Source organism: Argiope bruennichi, chromosome X2 (assembly GCF_947563725.1).
Source record: "Argiope bruennichi chromosome X2, qqArgBrue1.1, whole genome shotgun sequence".
NCBI classification, from domain to species: Eukaryota; Metazoa; Arthropoda; class Arachnida; order Araneae; family Araneidae; genus Argiope; species Argiope bruennichi.
Window position 1 is genome coordinate 129,519,783 of NC_079163.1, and position 19,469 is coordinate 129,539,251.

Genomic DNA, 19,469 nt, shown 5'->3' on the forward strand with positions numbered 1-19,469 from the left:
AAAAGGCTATTAGAAATTTTGGTGTTTAATAGAAACTACTGCTTTCAAACAGCATTGAAAGGCCTGAAAAGCTTCAAACTGCACAGTTTTTTTTCCCCTCCCTCCATAGTGTGAGATAAAAATTCCATTCTGAAAATTTCTCTTTAATCCTGTATTGCTGCTTTTTATTTTACGCATTTCCAGTCAGTTTTTGAGTCATCAGTGTAATTTTTGCATTTAATTACTTGTTATTTCACTATTATGAGTAAAAGAAAATTTAAATTCACTGAAGAAGAAATCAAAGCAGTTTTACATGTTATTGAGGACAGTCATAGTGATCTGCCAAGCGAGTAAGATGACCGGCTAACGAATAATTCTTTGGTTAATTTTTTGTTTATTTCCAACAAAGATTTGTAAGATGAAACTGACGAGGATAAGATGGACAACAGAGAGAGGGACAAGGAATCAACAAATAATGTCTTGAGCAATTTAATCTTTCTGGGTCAGAATGTAACAATAATTAATAAAAATAAGATGAAAAAATAAGGGTGTTTTTGATGTAGATATTTATTTCAACTTTTATTTCATTGATTTAAAAAGGATTATTCGTTACCAAATGTTTATGCATGAAACAATCATGCGTAAATTTTTGGAAACTTGAGATGAAAGTTTTGTTCAAAAATTTATCTTGTCTTAATATTATAGAAAACTTCAAATAACATTTTTAAGTTAGAAATTCTTCTTTGAAAATCAATGGGCATAACAATTTATACTAAAAAAGCGATACTGAAGAAAACTGAACTTATATGTTTAGGTTGAAAGCTGAAGGAATGTATTTTTGAAATATATTTCGATGAGTGTTGCTTTTCCGAATTTTGTGTTACAAATTTTCATAGTTCAGTAGTAAATGAAGCTTTAAAAGCATGTTATTTCTCCTATTAAATTGCTTTTCTAGAAATAACATTTTGAAAAAGTAATATATGACATATTATCTAGGTTTGTAAAGATTTTTTTTATTAATATTATGAAAGCTAGTAAAAACGAGTTGCTAAGTAAGGATGTTTTGGAATTTATCCTATCTTCTTTTTCAGTGATTTAATACAAAACAAGAATGCATAAGTTTTTGGAAACATATTATGAAAACATCTGTAAAAATGTAATTAAACTTCTAAAAAATCTTCTAATTAATATTATTGAAAAAACTCCAAAAAGGGTTTTATGATTAAAAATTCCCCTTTACAAATTCAATGAATGAGCTCATCATTTTTTGCTCAAAAATTTAATACCGAAAATAGCTAAAATAAAATTCTTAACTGAATATTGAAGAGATATTGAAGAGAAGCAATATTTTTTTTAATGTTTCAAAAAGGGCTGTTTTCCCAAATATTTTATTTAATAAATTTTCTTATTTTTGTATTAAATGAAAATTTAAAATCTCATCTCTTTGAATTGCTTTGACAGATAATTTTTTTTAATAAAAGAAATGAAGAAAGTAATATATGATGTATTAATTAAATTCAACAAAATATTCTTTTATTAATATATTAAAAGTTTTGTGAAAATTAGATGAAAAATAGGATTTTTGAAATGGATATTTATACCAACTTTTATTTCAGTGGTTTAGAACAAGCATAAATATTTGGGAACATAATGTGAAACTTTTTCTTTTCTTAAAAATCATTTTTTTTATGTTGTATAGTAATTTTTTTATAAATAAAATTATCACATAAAATTATTCCAAAGTCTGAGCAAAACACTTCATGTTAAAAACTGTAAATGCACTAAAGTAAAAATGTCATGTTGAAAAGTAGTGGTGGTAGGGGGAGGGGAGGAAACTGTTTGTTGAAAAGCTATAAGTTTCAGTTTTATCGAGTTAAAATTATATTTTTCTTGTAGCTAATTCTTTTAACAGATTATACAAGTTAACAATTCATGCTATGAAAGCATTTTTAAACAACTTTTTAAAACTCGAATACAACCTACACCATATGTTTAGTGCATCATAATCAAGAATGTTTTTTTGCATCAGCAAATTTTATCAAATTTGGCAACATTCATAATGCTTATAAAAATTGGTTGGCAGTTATACAAAAGAAATTATAGTTATAAACATTTGATTGTAGACAGAATTGATGCCAAAACTATAGTAAACAAATTTATCTAATAGTAAATAAACTAAAATAGATACAAAAATGAAAACAGTTATAAAGGAACAATGTAACTGAAATTTTGAGTTCGCTTGAAACTTCATAATTTTGTAATTTGCAGTTACTGTACAAATATTTACCTAATGTGCGAGGCTCTCTCAAAAAATCAGTTGACGAAGAGACACCAAAACTTAAATTTCATTATGATTATAGATTAATTATTTAACCAAGATTTTTACATCAAAGTATGTCAACCAACTTACTCATAGTTCTTTAAGACTTGTGTCAGTTGGTGAAAGAGCTCAGCTCAGCATTAAGAAGATCTGTAAAATATTTCCCTAGATCCACATTGCAATATTTATTAAAAACTTTTTTAAAAAAAGTTGTGAACATAGCACAAATTTTATCATAAAAACTGTCAATACAGAAATTAAATGAGACAAAACAAGCCTTAAGAAAAAGAAGGGGGGGGGGAGACTTTTTGGGATTTATTAAAATGCAGAAATTTTATATAATTTTAACCCAGTTATATACATACTCATACAAGAAATTTAATAATAGTTGATAATATACTCCAAACTACCATGAAGAAAATCTAGGGAATAACATCTGCATAATTTGGTAGCAGTGAACAATGCATTTTATAATGTAAAATATACGAGAGCAAAAGTTTATTAATGGACACACCAATGCATTTAGTTTCCAGCAGGACTAGAAGCTCTTTTTGGAATGCCATTGCTAACTAGGCATCTTTGTCTCACATTCTTGATTATTTGGATTTTACCAGCAACATTTTAAAAGAGTTGATTTTATTCATCAACTTTTTAGAGGTTTTGGGATTCATGGGGGTAGTCTGGTAGCTAGACCATCTGGAATTAATAGTAGCAAAAACAGCAAACAGTGAGAAGGTTGAGAATTCAGTATTAATTGTGCATAGATTTCATTCTTACGCGATTGCCTTTTAGGCAAAAATATTGATATTATTTGGGGAATAAAAACCATGATGATTGGAAATTATTTAGAAGCCAATTTCTTGTTAAGAAAATTTTAAATAGTAACTAAGATTTAACAGTTCATATATTTTTTTTAAATCATAGATGTGTTTTTAACCTTTTGAGGGACTCTGTATTAAAAGAAAAGTCACCTTGAAAAACTCATAAGTGAAGTTGCATCCACTGACAAATTATTTTACACCTAATACTTACTTGCATTTTATCAAAAGAGAACGAAATATGTTCCACTGTCCCTCAAGGTTCTTCAGTATTCCCTAAAACATTTCTATGACTCATGCACTTTGAATTTCTCCTCATCTACATTAAGAGCATAAAATATTTCTTCAAATATTTTGAATGTATGTTTAGTAATGGAAATGGAAAGATTTTCCCACAATCAGTTGTCAAATTTGATACTCAGCTATAGTATTTTGATGGATGTCATTTTCTTTGAAAGATTCAGAACAAAGCTGGCCACCTGCATTCCATTAAAATGTTACCATCTTCCCAATTTTTTTTTAGAATGGAAGAAACAAATTCATTATGAGTACATATATTTATGGTTATTCATTTTCAACAAATAAACCTGATTCCCAAAGAAACCAGATTAACTACGTAGTTTTGTACAAGGTGGGAAACTGTGAAAAATAGGAATATTTTTTAACAATTGATTTAAAATAAGCTTTGGCCAGTGACATCATTTTACAAATGTGTCGACTCTTTTGAAGAATTATCTTTTCTTTCTAAATTATTATACTGTACTATAATATATATAGTAATTTCATTGTATATGTAATCATTATAAAATACAGTTAATGGCAATTTATGGGAAATCTATTAAAAAAAGTTGATTAAAAGCAGCAGATACAAAAATTCATGTGCTGTCCCTCACTGACTAATAAACATCTCAGGGGCTGTGGGACATATTTATCCCACTATTTCTATAAATGATAAGGAAATTATATTTGTGATGAATAAATTTATTTTGAATATATTCATTGAATCTTGGATTTCTCTTACAGTAAATCCTTATCCAGATTTCTTTCAGAAGTCGTTTTCTTTCACTATCAATAAAAAAGAATTTCGTCATCTGAAAAGCTCGGAATTTAAAATTATTTTTAAGACTTTCTAATTAATTTTAAACCTTGTTGAAATATTTTTAAATATAAGAAACATTCAAATATCTATTAAAATAACTGTTGTGAAATAAAAAGAACAAGTTTATTATTTTTTTATTTTAAAAAAAGGTGGGATTGAGGCTGTCCTATTGCCCTTCAAAGGATTAAAGGAAAATGACAAGGAATAAATGGTCATCACGAGTAGTAATATATGATTCACAAAACAAGTTACTAATAATATAACAGATAATGACTGTATATAATATATTGAATTCAGATTTTCTTGTTCTTCTACCAAACTAGTTAATAGATCAACAAATATAAAAGTATACAAACACTAATAAGACAAAAAAGCAGGCATGCAAGCAACACATTTTTAGTAATGTACTGAAAAGTTAAAAGAAAAAAATTTTTTTTTGACACTTCAGTTTTAATTTGTAATTCATAATTATGCTATTTGTATCACCATACTATACCTTTGAGCCTGTAGTCGATTTCACTACCACATGTTGTCATTGTCATACTATCATAATATATATATAATTAATCAATTGATAATTAAGATTAAACAATATTTGGAAATAAGTGAATATAAAAGCAGTATTTTGGAAAGAATTTTCATAGTGAATATAAAAGCAGTATTTTTAACCTTGACCACATGAGGAAAAGAGTGTAAACTTGATTTAAACATTTCAATAAAATTTCATTAAAGCATTTCTACAAACTGTATACAAATGGAATTAATTTTTGAATATAACTAAATATAAAAAACTCTATCAGTATAAATTTATTTTGAATAATAATAGATTACATGGAGGCAATTCCTTTATTGCATTATTACTGTCAAGTCTATTATTATGTCTTTAAAAAAAAACAGCAACATTAATTATTCAAAACATTCATCATTCATTTACGTTCAGATAAGGTTGAAATCCAATGCACTAAATTATTTTTCATGATATGCCACAGATAAAAGTAATATAAGAATGGAGTTAATAGTTTTAAAAGATGGAGCTACAGTTAAAAATGCTACTTTTGAAATATCTATTTTTTTTTTCAAACTTTTTTTACTTGGATCTAAAAACGCTTATATGTGAGCATTCTAATTCTTTTATATATATAATATATATATAAAAAAAACCCCAGAGATTGTACTATTGATTTTACTTATTCAGCTGCAATTTTTTTTGGGGGGGATGACAATATTTTTTTGAAATTATTCAAGTACTGAAAATTTCGATTAAATTTAGTAAACTGATTATTCTATCATTATTGTCATAATACTCCAGGTCATGAAACAAAATTTTTAAGTGAGTTTATTATTTATGTTTTCATTGAGAATGAAAATTTTTTTTATTTTTTTTTCAAATGCAGTGCATTTAAAAATAATTTTGTAAATTAACATGCAATTATTAGAACACTTTGCATTTATTGAGAAAGATATTTAAAAAACAATCATTATTCGAAAAAATTTAACCAATTGCTGAGTTATTGGTCTGCAAAAGTTACATGTCATAAAAAAATTAATATGATTATCATAAAAAATTTCAATCTAAAGTGGGTGATGCAAATACTATGTTTTAAAGTGTCTTTACAAAACTGACTCCTTCTTCACAATGATGAAGAATTATCTGATATTTTCAAATATCATCGTAATATATAAGATGGTATCGGATGCCATTCTGTTCAAACCTTTTGTGTTTAATAATTCAGTTTTTTTTTTTTTTTTTTTTTTCCTTCAAATCTATTCTCCTCATTTTCGACAGGAATAAATTCTAAACATGAAAATCTGTAGGGTGGCAATAGGAAAATTAAAGATAAAGGCGTAGGGGCAGTGCTTTGAAATTTGTGAGAAACAACTAAATTTTATCTTTGTTTATTGCTTGGGATGAATTAAATTTTAACGTCAAAATATACTGGTAATTTTTCATTTACAAAACTTTCTATAATCTTTTGAGTGAATCAAGGGCGTTAAAAATTTTTAATACTATCACTGCAAACACTAGTTACTGTCCATCAAAAAAAGTAGTCAAGTACTGCTCATTATGCCTGTTCTAATTACCGCATAAAAAAACTGCAAATTGCTGTCGCCAAAGAAATGTCTTCTATAAGTATATAAATGTATGTATATATTTCTCACCTAAGAATCGTCTTCATATTCAGATTTATACTTTTTTTTTTTTTTCAAATTATAAGTTTTGATTGCATTTCTAAATTCGCCAGATTAAGTTAATTGGAATGTGTAGTTTTGTAATTGTGAGTATTGATTGATTGATTGGCGTAACGTTTGGGATCTTTAGTTAATTTTGTGTAAACGGCTGTTGGGTTATAAACAATTGAAATTTAGAATTCCCAATGTTCAATAAGGGTTCCAGTTTTTTCCTTGCATATTTCAAGGTATTATAAAAGTGTAGCAATAATTCTTTATTTATGTTAAAATATTTAATAAATAAGATAAGTTACGTAATTAAATATATGAATGTATTTTATTAATTTTTAAATTCACAAATTAAAACTTTTGAATAGAAACATACAAAAATTTCGACACCAATTGTAGGTGCAGGATCTAATTTATCGCTGTTCCAAATTTTATTCGTTTCCGTTAAGTCGGTTATACCATATGCGGCAATAACAAAAGGCTTTCAGAACAGTATGGCTTCCTTTTTCTTTGGATGGCAACTCAATTTTACGGTAGGAAAAAATGACTAAAATTAAACGGAACGCCTTACATGACTTCCGTTCTGTGGGCTTGGGGGAGGGGGGAAAAGAGCTTAGAATGCTTAAGACAAAAAAAAAAAAAAAATCAGTAAAGTAATTTTTGGTATTAAATACTCTTTCTGGCGAAAAAAAAAAAGTTTTTAAGTATAAAAATATAACAGTAAATAAATTTTGAAAAAGAATTTAATGTATCGTTTGGTGGAAACTTGAAATCAACATAATTATGTTTTTTTTTCTTTTCCATTTACTAAAGAATGTGTCTGAAAATAAACATCTGTAATTTTTCAGCTGCTTTAAAAGCTCACCTGTTTAATCTAGTCTTTTTTTAGCACTAGCTGATATACCCGGCGTTGTTAGGAATTAAAATACTTTCGTGTCCAATATTTCTAGAGTCAAAATTACTTTTATAAAATATTATAATACACAGTAATTGTGCGAAATATAATATTTTTGTAAATTTCTATTGTATATAAAATCTTTTATATTTTGAAACCGTTAAAAGTTAGATTATCTCTTGAATCGGACGATTTTTAAAAAAAAATCCCAATATTTAATTTTCTCTAAGTTATTAATATTTACTATATAAGTACTTCAAATTGCGTTCCCAAATAGTGAGGCATAAGAATAGTTTTAAAGAACGTTTTGGGACAATTAATTAAATATTTATTTTATTAATAAAAATATTAATATAAACCAAATTAATAGTTTTTTTTTAAAAATAAATTGCTAATCGTGTACTTTTAAAACTTTCTTTTGGTGGAGTTCTAGTATTCTGCAAATGCATTCTGGTAACTATTCCTCGTGTTTATTCGTGTCCTTCAGTCGTAAAAAAAAGGATTGTTATAAATTGGATTTTCAATTAATTTTGAAAAACTCATTAAATAAGAGAAACAAAAATTGCACGGAACTAAAATTTGTGCCATTGAAAAGCTTAATTTTTGAACGTTTAACATGATGTAAAAATAGTTTTTGTGTGGTATTTTTGAAAGATATCCAGATTCCGTTTTAATTTTTAATTAACTGAAGCTTGAATTAATATTCGAACTCTGAAAAGTTGGCCGTACTTTTTCTATTTTTCAATTACCACATGTGTGTAGGTTTTTTTTTTTTTTTTAATTCTTTCGAGATCGAACAAAAATTCTAAATTAATGTAAGGTACAAACACTAAGACATACATTATATGTAGCTTATGCATTCGGCGTTAGTCGGCTACATATCTTCATAGGCTCACACATTTTATTTCACAAATTATCACAATATTTCTTCAGCAATAATTTTAAAAAAACATCAAAAAATAAAGATAGAGTAGTTCAAAATCTCATCTGTAAGTGTCCATATTTTAAAATTGTCTGCTTCTATTCAATGATTTATTAAATTTTGGAAAATTGCATGGAAATGAAACAGGTATAACTGGAAAGGTAAAATTTTGAATTTTAAGATGGTATAAAATTATTTCTTACGGAATTATTTGCTGTTTGTTGCGAAGAAATGGGTAAATTTCAGTTAATTTTTAATTAATTGAATATTTAATTGACTTTTGTATTTTGAAAAAGTGACAAAATTCCTTCTCTTTTTTTAAAAAACAATAAGTGTGCAAAGTTTGGGTGAATTCGGCCCTGTTGTTTTTGAGGAGATGTGGAAGATGCATATATAGTCATAATTAATTTTATCTATATTAGAATCAATCGCTAAACTTTTAAAAAAAGATTTTTGTATTTTAAACAATATGCCTGGAGAGTTAACTATTATTATTTTTGCAAATAAGAACACCCAATTCAGATTCCTTGTTATTCATACTTCGTCATTTCCGACAACAAACTTTTCTTTAAAAAAAAAGTAACAAACATTTTTGAAATAAAATGTACCTATTAGGGACTGAAATGAAAAATAGGACAGAGGCAATATTAACAACGACCTATTTATCACGTTTTGCATATATTGAACCAATTTGACTAAAATTATGTATTTGGAGATTTCTCATTTTGCAGAATCATTTTTAAAGACGAAAAAATGAGGGTTGCCTTTGAAAATTTGGAGATGATGAAAATATAAATACGTAAATGGTTCTTTATGCACATGCAGTTTACATATTTTTAAAGAGAACGTACTTCTAATTGAACCAAATGCATATTAAATCCTCTGGATCTAAATGTGCTCTTGTTGGTGTGATGTAGAAGTTTGGAGAGGGGGTACCAGCCGAAGTGCCATCTGCCCACAGTTCAAAATTACGCTCCGCTCCAAAATAATCTTTGTTTTGCTTTAAAAAATGGAACGTTAATCTAACTAAACTTAACAAATCTTTATTGATGGCGAACAATAAGAAGTATTCGGATACTTTGACTGTATACGGACGTATTCAAACAACAAACCAATTCAGAACTAAATACAATTGTTAGTTTTCGAATATAAACGAAAGGATATTTGAATTACAAACAATTATAATATATTTGAAAATTTTAGAGGAGAAAAAAATTAACATTACTCACAAATTCGAATTGAAAACATCCTAGTCGGTCAAATTTCCTTGTTTATAAAATTCTTTGAAAAATTTTCTGATATTGAAAAACACTTGGGTAGTATAAAAGAATGCGAGGATGATAGCAACAATGACGTCTTGTTTTCTAACTTTCGAAACGTTAAATAAATATTTGTCATCATGATATCGTCCAAAACTTCAGTAGCCTCCTACCTAGCTAATTCTGTTATAATCAATCTCTTGTTTTATAATTGAAAACATGTCCTAATTTTCTTATTTGGCATGCCAAGCTTACTATATACAGTTTAAAAAATTGTTTATCTTTAAACAATAAAAAGGAATTTTCTCTATAGAAACTTACAGCTATTAGAAGAAGAAAAATAGCCTTTTTTTCCCCCTTTAGTCATATGTTTGAGTGTAAGATGAGGAATTTTTGTGTTTGCCTTTAGCATCATTATCGCTTGTTAAATAATCAAAAAGATAATGTAATATGTCATATGGCGACTTTAGATTTGATTTGATTGTTTTTTTATGGCGCAAGGGCCAATACTGGCCAAGCTGTGCCAAACTCGAGTTAACTTAAAATACAAAATATATACTCATTACAGTAAGGGGATGTAAAGTTAAAATAACAAAGTGAAAATACAATTTTAGATATTATGCATGAAATTAATCTCAAGTAAAAATGAAAATACATTAATATGAAAAGGTTCGCCAATTATATCTTTCAAATTTGGATAATCACTGCCGAAATATTTTGCTCTTAGAAAGCGGTATTTAGGGCATTCACATAGTATATGCCGAACTGAAATTATAGTATTACATTTTGTACAAATTGGAGCTGTGACTGAATGAAGTAAATGTTTGTGAGTAAAATGAGTATGACCTATGCGAAGCCTTGTTAACACAACACTCATTCTACGGCTGAGAGAGTCATTCTTAAACCCAGAAATAAATGGTTGGATGGAATGCAATTTATTATCAAGTTGCGAGTTCCAAGTACTCTGCCATATACGAAGTGAACATTGCTTTAGAATTTGATATAAGTCTTGAAATGGAACAAAGGTTTCTTCATTTGAATTAGCTGTTTTTGCGGCAACATCAGCTTGGTCGTTCCCAAGGATACCAACGTGTCCGGGAATCCAACAAAATAGAATATTAAAATTACGATGCAGCAATTTAAAATATAGTTTTACTGTACTGAGCACTAAAGGATGGCTTTGTCTGGATGAGTTCAAAATTGCTTCAATTGAACTTTTTGAATCGGTATATATGATCCAGTCTTTCTTTGATAATAGTCTTATCGCTCTTAAAGCAGTGTAGATGGCAAAAATCTCCGAGGTAAAAACAGAACAATGTTTGTTTAGCTTTCTGGAAAGTACAATGTGGTCAAATATTACAGCTGAGCCAACGTGGTCACCGATTTTGGAACCATCTGTAAAAACAGTGCCGTATTTTTCAAACGACTGCCTATGATCACAAAAAATTTGTATATAAACAGATGGTGCAGTTGTAGATTTTGGTAGCTTATTAAAATCATCGACAGTAAGAATACTTTTTCATGTCCAAGGGGGAACTTCGTCTTCTTTAGTTAAAATGTCAATGTTCTTTAGGTTAAAACTATCTAAAAGAGGGCGGATTCTAAAACCAAATGATGGAATAAATGAAATCTTTTTCTCGTATAACTGTCCATAAATCGGATTCACGATTCTGTCATATAAAGGATGTGACGGATTCTGATTTATTTTAAAAAAGTATTTGAGAGAAAATCTCTGGCTTCGTAATTGTAAACCTGGTTCTTTAGTTATTATATATAAGCTTTGAACAGGAGAAGTTCTAAAAGCCCCAGATACAAGTCGGAGCCTCTGATGATGTATTGCGTCAAGCTGCTGCAGAATAGACTTTGCTGCTGAGTTGTAAATCACGCTACCATAGTCTAGTTTTGATAAAATGACACTTTTGTAAATTTTTAATAGAGTTGAAGTATTGCAACCCCACGTTGTATTTGACAAAACTTTGAGAATATTTAAAGACTGAGCACATTTTTTCTTTAGATGAAGAATATGAGAACGGAATGTTAGTTTAGAATCAAATAAGAGGCCTAAAAATTTAACGACCGGCACAACGGGAATGGCTGTACCATTTAACTGAATTTCTGGGTCGGGGTGCAAACCACGAACTCGACAAAAATAAGTGCATTCTGTTTTTTGAGTAGAAAGAACGAAACCATTTTTATCAGACCATTCCGTTATAGATTTGACAGCAGCTTGCAATTGTCGTTCGATAAAGGGCATGTGAGTACTTATGCAATGGATTTGAATAACGTCGACAAATAATGACCCATGAACATATAGTGGAAGTTTTTCCATAATTCCATTAATTTTAATAATAAATAAAAAAACACTTAAAATACTACCTTGCGGTACCCCTTCATTTTGAATAAAATCATCAGATAAAACATCATTAACTGAACTTTATATCATTTATAGACAATTAAACAGCAATATGGTCTATCTGCTCATCAGTACAAAACTAATCTATTTTTGAATCCAAGATTAAATTGGTGATTTTGCGAATCGCATGAAGGAGGAATTTTTATATTTTTCCTGAGAAGCAAATATGATTTTTTTTTTTTCCGACTCCGAATGCTTTTCTTTTGTAAATGAAATATATCAATTAAATGTTAGTAAATACTTCGCAAAAACGCCAACTTTAAAAATAAAATTTCATGGTCTCTCTCTTTTTTTTTAAGCATTGTAATCGTATTTATCCAAATACAGACATAAAAAATAACTGCAATGAAATCTGTAAATCAAGTCCCCCCCCCCCCCCTCTAATCTATTTTTGAATAAAAGTGTTGAAAACCTTGGAAGGAAAAGACCTTGTATAAAATTTTGCTATCTATTGGTTTTCTGTGCGAATCTGTTTGGAGTTGCAATCCACATTCTCAGAAGCCTTAATAAAGACATAATTTTGTATTGGATTTATTTTGGATTGTGCAGTGTGACGCAGAATGGGCATTACAAATTTACTAAATTTTCATCAAGCCATTTTTCAACTCTCTGACACATATTCTCTATGATTTGCTGCTTTTATTATTGAGTTATGGATCTGATTTCTATTGATTTTTTTTAATTTTTTACTATAGCATTATTTACGTCTAAACTGTTCTTCCACAAACTTTACTGAAAGAAACTTCTGTTTTGTTTAGCGTTATAAATGGAAGGAATAGTTATTAAGCATGGGAGAATAAATTATTTGTCCTTATTACGGGAATTGAACTATGTTATATAAGATTTCAGATACAAAAATAATGGAATTTTGTGGATTTAAATATTCTAACCTATAAAATTATGTTTCATCTCTGTAATAAACAGTATCGGAAGTTCTGAGATTATTGCACAAAATGTGTTTTCCTGTTGAGCATGCCCATACTGTTACTGTTAACGATATCTAGAAAATTATAAGTCAGAATTTTGTTATGTGTGTCAAGAATATAATTACTATAACAACATTTCTGGATGTAGTAAAATTTTCCAGTAAAATTTTAGTAGTTTAATTATAAGACTACTTATTTTACTTATACTGAGATGTTACTCTTTTACCTTTTTGTTTAGCAAAAATTATATTGGTTAATGTGTATCAAACATGCCTGACATTTTACAAGTTATACTTGTTTCTTATTTTATTTCTTTTGGTTTTTTTTACAGAAGGCCAAACCTTTCTTTATATCTCACCTTTTTTACATATAAAATGATTACGAAAGATAACATATTCTTAAATCATTTTCTATTGGCTTTGCTTTGTGTGAATTTTAATTCTGGAAGGGACTAGAACTTCTGATAAAATATCTTGAAAATATTATCACTATTTATCTTGTTTTTGCTTTCTATGAATTTATTATTAATAAAAATTTTAATTATAGGAGGATATTGCAAATATCTTGAAAATATTAATTTAAACATCATAGATTAGTATTGTTTTTTACTTTGTTTCAGACTAAATTAACCTTTTATAATCATTATTTAACATAAATTTTTCATGGGTTACAGGATCCTTATATACAATCTATGGAACATCATACTGATTGGGTGAATGACATTGTTTTATGCTGTGGTGGAAAAAACTGTGAGTAATTTTTTTTTTCTCTACTTGTTGAAGAAAATTCTCTTTAAGTTATTTAATGTTGTGGAATAGAAAATTTAACTGATAACTTAATAATTTTATTTTATATTTTTAATTTTTAGAATTTGTAACATAAAACATGTCAGTTGTTTGGGCCTTATTATAATTTTTTTTTCTAAGGGAAGTTGAATTTCTGCTGTTGAGTTTTGGAAATATGGAGTAGTTCATAAAATTGTATACACTTTAAAAAAAATCTATTCTATATAAATTTATAGAAAATTTGTCATTGAAATAGTCAGTATTTATGTCCAACTTTTAAAATTTTAAGTGCAGGTAATTTTAAGTAAAGAAATTAAAAGTGAGAATTTGCCTGATTAAAAAGAGCAGCCCAAATAACTTCATGGAAGTTGCACTCACATAAGCAGTGACACAGTACTGCTGAAATCACACATCCTTCATGTTGATTTCCCTTCTCCAAAATCCGTATTTGGAAAAATTTTGAAACATGCTTGCATTGTATTTTCTTTGAGGAAAAGTGATCCAGAATATTTCATTCGCCGATACAACACCAAGCTGCTACTTTTGTGTCTATAATGGTCTCTGATGCAACACGTGGGATTCTGAAGACCAATATCTGCAATTTTGTATATTGATTAACTCATTCAAATGGAAATTCTTCTCATTTAAGATATTTTTAAGTCTGAAGCACCAATATGGATACAAAATGGCTTCATAAATGGAGTCAATGAACAACTCCTAAGGGCCATTTCTCCTTATTTTAGCTACATATTGAGCATTCCAGAAATATGTATTTTGTATGGACCATTTTATGTGCAATGTTATTTTCAGTTATATTTCAGCATCCCTGAAGAAATGGTATTACTGTTTAGTTTTGATAAAACTATTTTAAATTCAATGTAGCTTTTTTATTTACTGTTTATATTTTTTAAGCTTTTGTGGTTGATTGTTACACTTATGTTGTCTTAGCATTTTTATCTTATTGGATAATTATTGCATCTTCAATGTGCTAGTAATTGAATGATTTTACTGATAAATTATTTTTTTATTCGGCATGAGCTATAAGTTTACGTTGCAAAGTCTTTTTGAAATGAACAATGTGCTCTTATTTATTTTGATATAATTTGTAGGAAATATTTAGTCAAACTTTTCTAATTTTAAATTAAGTGTAAAATATTGAAAACTCATAGTTAAAATAATGTAGCATTTCATTTTTTTTCTTGTCTTTATTTTATGAATATATTCCTGATTTTTCTAAAAAGAACTTGCTGTAAAATGAATTTTATTTTGTGAAATGGAAACACTTTTTCACTGTTAGCTAGTTGTTTTGTTGATCTCATTGGCTTTTTCAGTAAATCTATTTTTTCTTTTTTTGTTCAATGAACTACGATGCAAACTCGGAGATTAATTCACCGTTCAGTTCTTAGGTCCATATCTAAAATTTTAAATATTCTTTCATTGCATCAACATAAAACCTTTAATTCTGTTTAATACTTTTGTACTATTCAGTTATAAATATACAACCATTGTTAGGCTACATATGGTTTCAAGAAAAGCAATGATGATGAGTTCAGAATTTTACTAGATAGAGATTCTAGTTAAGGTTAGTCTCAAAGTTTAAGTAGGATGAAAGTTTATACCTCTTCGAGAAACTGATTACAGTTTTAATTTTTCTTTTTGAAACAAATTATTCCATATTAGGGATTGATTGATGGCAGGTGAAGATTTATACAGTTATGTTACAAATGATAAGGTGAGGTCAAAGTGACAGCTGTCGATACTATTTTCATAGGTCCCACCAGAATGTGTTCCAGAAGTAATGAAGAAACAGAGATGTTTCTATTTATTGTGGTACCAACAAAATTTCTTAGTTATCGTCTTCTAATGATTTCCTGAATAATCTGTATATCACCAAAGGCCAATGGCTATATGAATGAAAAGACGACTCTTACTCATTTAACCACTAACTTTTTTGTCATAAGTGCAAAAAGCTTGAGAATTATTAATTTTGGGTATTTCAATTGCATTTTTGAGAATAAAAACTATACCATTTACCAATTGCTTATGATAATGAAGCATTTATCCAAAAAATTTTACAAGGGACCAGTTTCTTCAAATTTTTTGTGTAGTTCATTTGAAAGAAATGTAGCCACAAATCATCATTTGAAGACATGAATTCAGAAAATGAGTAGTTTTCTAGAATAATTGAATATAATATTCTTTGAATGTTTTATACTTGAAAACGATATCAAATCAAAATATTATTTTTTGTGAAAATTGATGACATTGTGGTAAATGTTCTTTCATTGCTGAAAAATATTGGTTATCTATTTATATGTATTGTAAGTATATAACAAAAACTAATAGCTGACTATAATACTTCTAAAATTTCTCAAGTTTTTTTTTTTTAAATTGTTTCATGAAAGAGTTATAAAACTCAATGAATGAATGAAAATTTTTTCTTACGATCTTCACCAGCCCCCAAAATCAAAATCTTTGAATTTGGTCATTCAAAATTTAGATGCATGTTTCCAATTTCGCCATATTTTTTAGGGTTTCACATCCAGAATATTTGTACTAATTTGCTAATATTCCCTAGAATTCCACTTCTTCTCTACTAAAAAGCTATTCTTAAACACGAAATGCATAGGATTATTATATGTTTTCTAAGCAATGCTATTTCAAAATATTAATTTATGAAACATGAAGAATGAAATTGATTGTTAATAAATACAAATAGGAAAGGCTTACTTGCAACGAAAAAAAAAAAATTCAATGAATTACGAACTCTGTTAATATTTACAGGAATTTAAATATATTGGTGCATACTTGGAAAGATACCCATTCATTAGCATGGGTAATATTGAATATCTTATGGCATGAGGCAGAAGACTGTTTGCTAATTCCACTGTTAGTATAAAAAGTATAATATTGGCTAAAATTAAACTATAAAAATGTTATGTTGCTGATCTGGATGACAGTGTGTGTCAACGATTTTTGTGTGGAAATTATTGAAATGGTGATGGAAGTTCTTTATTGCTTAAACATGTTGATTATCATTTCATATGTATTATATAAGTATACCAAAACAAAAATAGACTGGCAGTGACACTTTTGAAATTTGTAAAACATTCGGCTGTTCAATGTCATAGAAGTTATGGAATTGAAAGCTTTATCATCTGTACTGGATCCAGGCATGAGTGTATTCTTACTCAAAGAGGACAATTGGAGAAATGGAAGAAAAGTGATTGCATAGCATAGAAATAATTGCAACAATATGTCTGATATTTGTATTGCTGAATAGTTATCACTTTCTATCACCTATTAAAGATTAAAATACTCATATCGATGTTTTTGTGAAGTTGTTCAAAAATATTGGGAAGTTTTGAACTGCCGTCATTCTCAATTTATAATTCTGGGAAAAGTACTTTATTTTAAAAAATTGCTTTTCCTTTGTGAAAGTAAGCTAATATACAATATTATAATTAAAACAGCGTGGCAATGGCAAATAATTCATATTTTTATGTTGAAGTTTTTCAGCAATGGTAATATAATTCAAGTTACTATTATTGAAATTTCTGATCTTTTATATATTATACTGTTTGATTATTCCATTTTTGAGTACTGTGGACAGTTAATAAAAAAAATTTTAGTCATTAAATCAATTAAAATTCTCTTTAATTATCAATGTTAAATAGTGTTCATCTGTTGATCTTCTCACTCTTTTTATTATGTAACTTAATCATGCTTCTATATTTTGTATTAAATGTAACCATTATTGATTATTTTAAATAACCATTTAAAATTATTTTTCATTGTATTTGAGTACTGATATATCCATTGTAGAAAAGATGTTAAAAATAAGCGAAAAGCTATTACTGAAACTTTATTGATGATGGAATGAAACTTTATCATTCAAACATACTCAGAATTAATTATATTTGATATATAACATGACTTAGAAATGCAGATATATTTTCATATTTGATTATAATGTATGTTAGATTTGTTATAATTTTTTTTTTAGTAATATCTGCATCCAGTGACACAACTGTGAAGGTTTGGAATGCTCACAAAGGCTTTTGCATGTCAACTTTAAGAACTCATAAGGTAAATTATTCAGTTGTTTTATGTAATAAATGGCACTGTTTAAAAGGTTTCTAGAAGGAAGCTTTATATATAAATTTCTGGATTTTCATTATGTGAATCTTCCCTATTATGATTTTTCTTACTTTTATTTTTCTTTACTCAGCCTTATGAATTTTAACATCCCTCCCCCCTTGTACATAATTTATGATTATGGTGTGGTTTCGTTTTCAAATATATAATGAGCTAATTAGCTTCAAAAATCAATTTTTTTATTGGTATAAAGCATATAACTTGCAGATAACAGATGGTTTTTGTAAATGGATGTTTTCTAAGCAATAAAACTATTTTTTCGTTCAAGAAGATATCTTTTTTCCTCCTTAGCCAAAACATTCTTTGCTTAAATATAAATTCTCCCCAAATAATGAGGTGGAAAAAGCATGAGAAAAATGCTTTGTTCCTTCAGTTGGTTCCTTAAACTCATCACCAATTTTTATTAAGTTACTGCAGACAACAGCTTTTAAATGCAATACTAACCAGTCTTGAGATAACACTGTTATGCTGATGCTTAATTGAGAAGATGTAGCATAGTATCTGTGGAGAGAATATTTTGTATATTCATCAGTGAATCTGTACCGCTTGTCTGTGAAGAACACATAAAAAAGAATGATTTTTCTTATGAAAACTTTGTAATGTGATGTAGTAAGCTTAATTAATATTTAATAATTAATGGACATTTAATTATTAAGTTAATTAATTAATGGACAGTTTTATGATTAGAGCTATTGATTTAATATCTGTTGAAAAATAATGTTTTGAGTAATTATTTGTGTGCACACACAAATTAATGCATAGTTTGAGAATAATTGTTTTCTTATTCACTTTTTCTTTTAAAATGATTTTAAATCATTTTGAATGACTTATATTTTTATTTGGGTAATTATCTGGAAATTGTGATGAAATAAAAATTTTTAAGAACATATTTTGATTTATTAAAAATGAAAATTTGTTCCATTTGGAAAATATATCTAGCTATTCTGCATTTTAATAAATTTGATTCATCAATTCAAATCAAGGAATTTTTATAGTTTTTAAGTCTCCTATCTGAATGGAATGCATTAAATAGAATTTTATTTTAGGATTACGTCAAAGCTCTTGCATATGCAAAAGATCGAGAACAAGTTGCCTCAGCAGGGCTTGACAGAGCTATATTTTTATGGGATGTCAATACTCTCACTGCATTAACTGCATCGAATAATACTGTTACTAGTAAGTAATTTATTAAATAAGATGAATTTCTTATTTTCAGATTTCTATATTTTGATGTCACTATTTTAAATTTTTAATTTCTCAGTAAATTATTTTTGGTTATTAGATATTTCCATTTGTTTAATTTTATATTAGCACTGCAGCTAACCAATAATTAAAATTATTTGTGATAAGTGATCCTTGATTTTTCATATTTTGACAGTTTCTTCCTTTAATATTTATTGAATGTATTTTTTTAGCTTCTTATTGGGTATTGTAGCATAAAGGCTTAAGGCAGAACATGGTATCTGCAATATTCATAATTTTTTTGACATGCAAATTAATATTGTATTTTAATTGCAGCAGTTTGAATTTATACATTTTTGTAGAACTGGAAAGCAACTATGCATACTTGATTTGAAAGTATTTTATTAAAAATATTTCCTTAAAATGAAATTAATGCCAAGCTAATTTTTCTGTTGCTTTTAAATTTTACAAACTTATTTTACTTGCTTACACATTAATTCAAACAGATTTTTGCATCAAAAATATTCATTTATAA

General features: G+C 27.6%; 1 protein-coding gene across 2 annotated transcripts in view; it reads left to right on the top strand.

Annotated features, from left to right (window-relative positions):
* The window catches only part of LOC129960025 (WD repeat-containing protein 48-like), a 63,649-nt gene that overhangs the window by 11,093 nt on the left and 33,087 nt on the right, over positions 1 to 19,469 (top strand). For both annotated transcript variants that reach the window (XM_056073032.1, XM_056073033.1), the window contains exons 3-5: positions 13,483 to 13,558; positions 17,601 to 17,683; positions 18,799 to 18,928. In XM_056073032.1, coding sequence (XP_055929007.1) covers positions 13,483 to 13,558; positions 17,601 to 17,683; positions 18,799 to 18,928 — 289 coding nt within the window. The remainder of the gene's footprint in view (positions 1 to 13,482; positions 13,559 to 17,600; positions 17,684 to 18,798; positions 18,929 to 19,469) is intronic.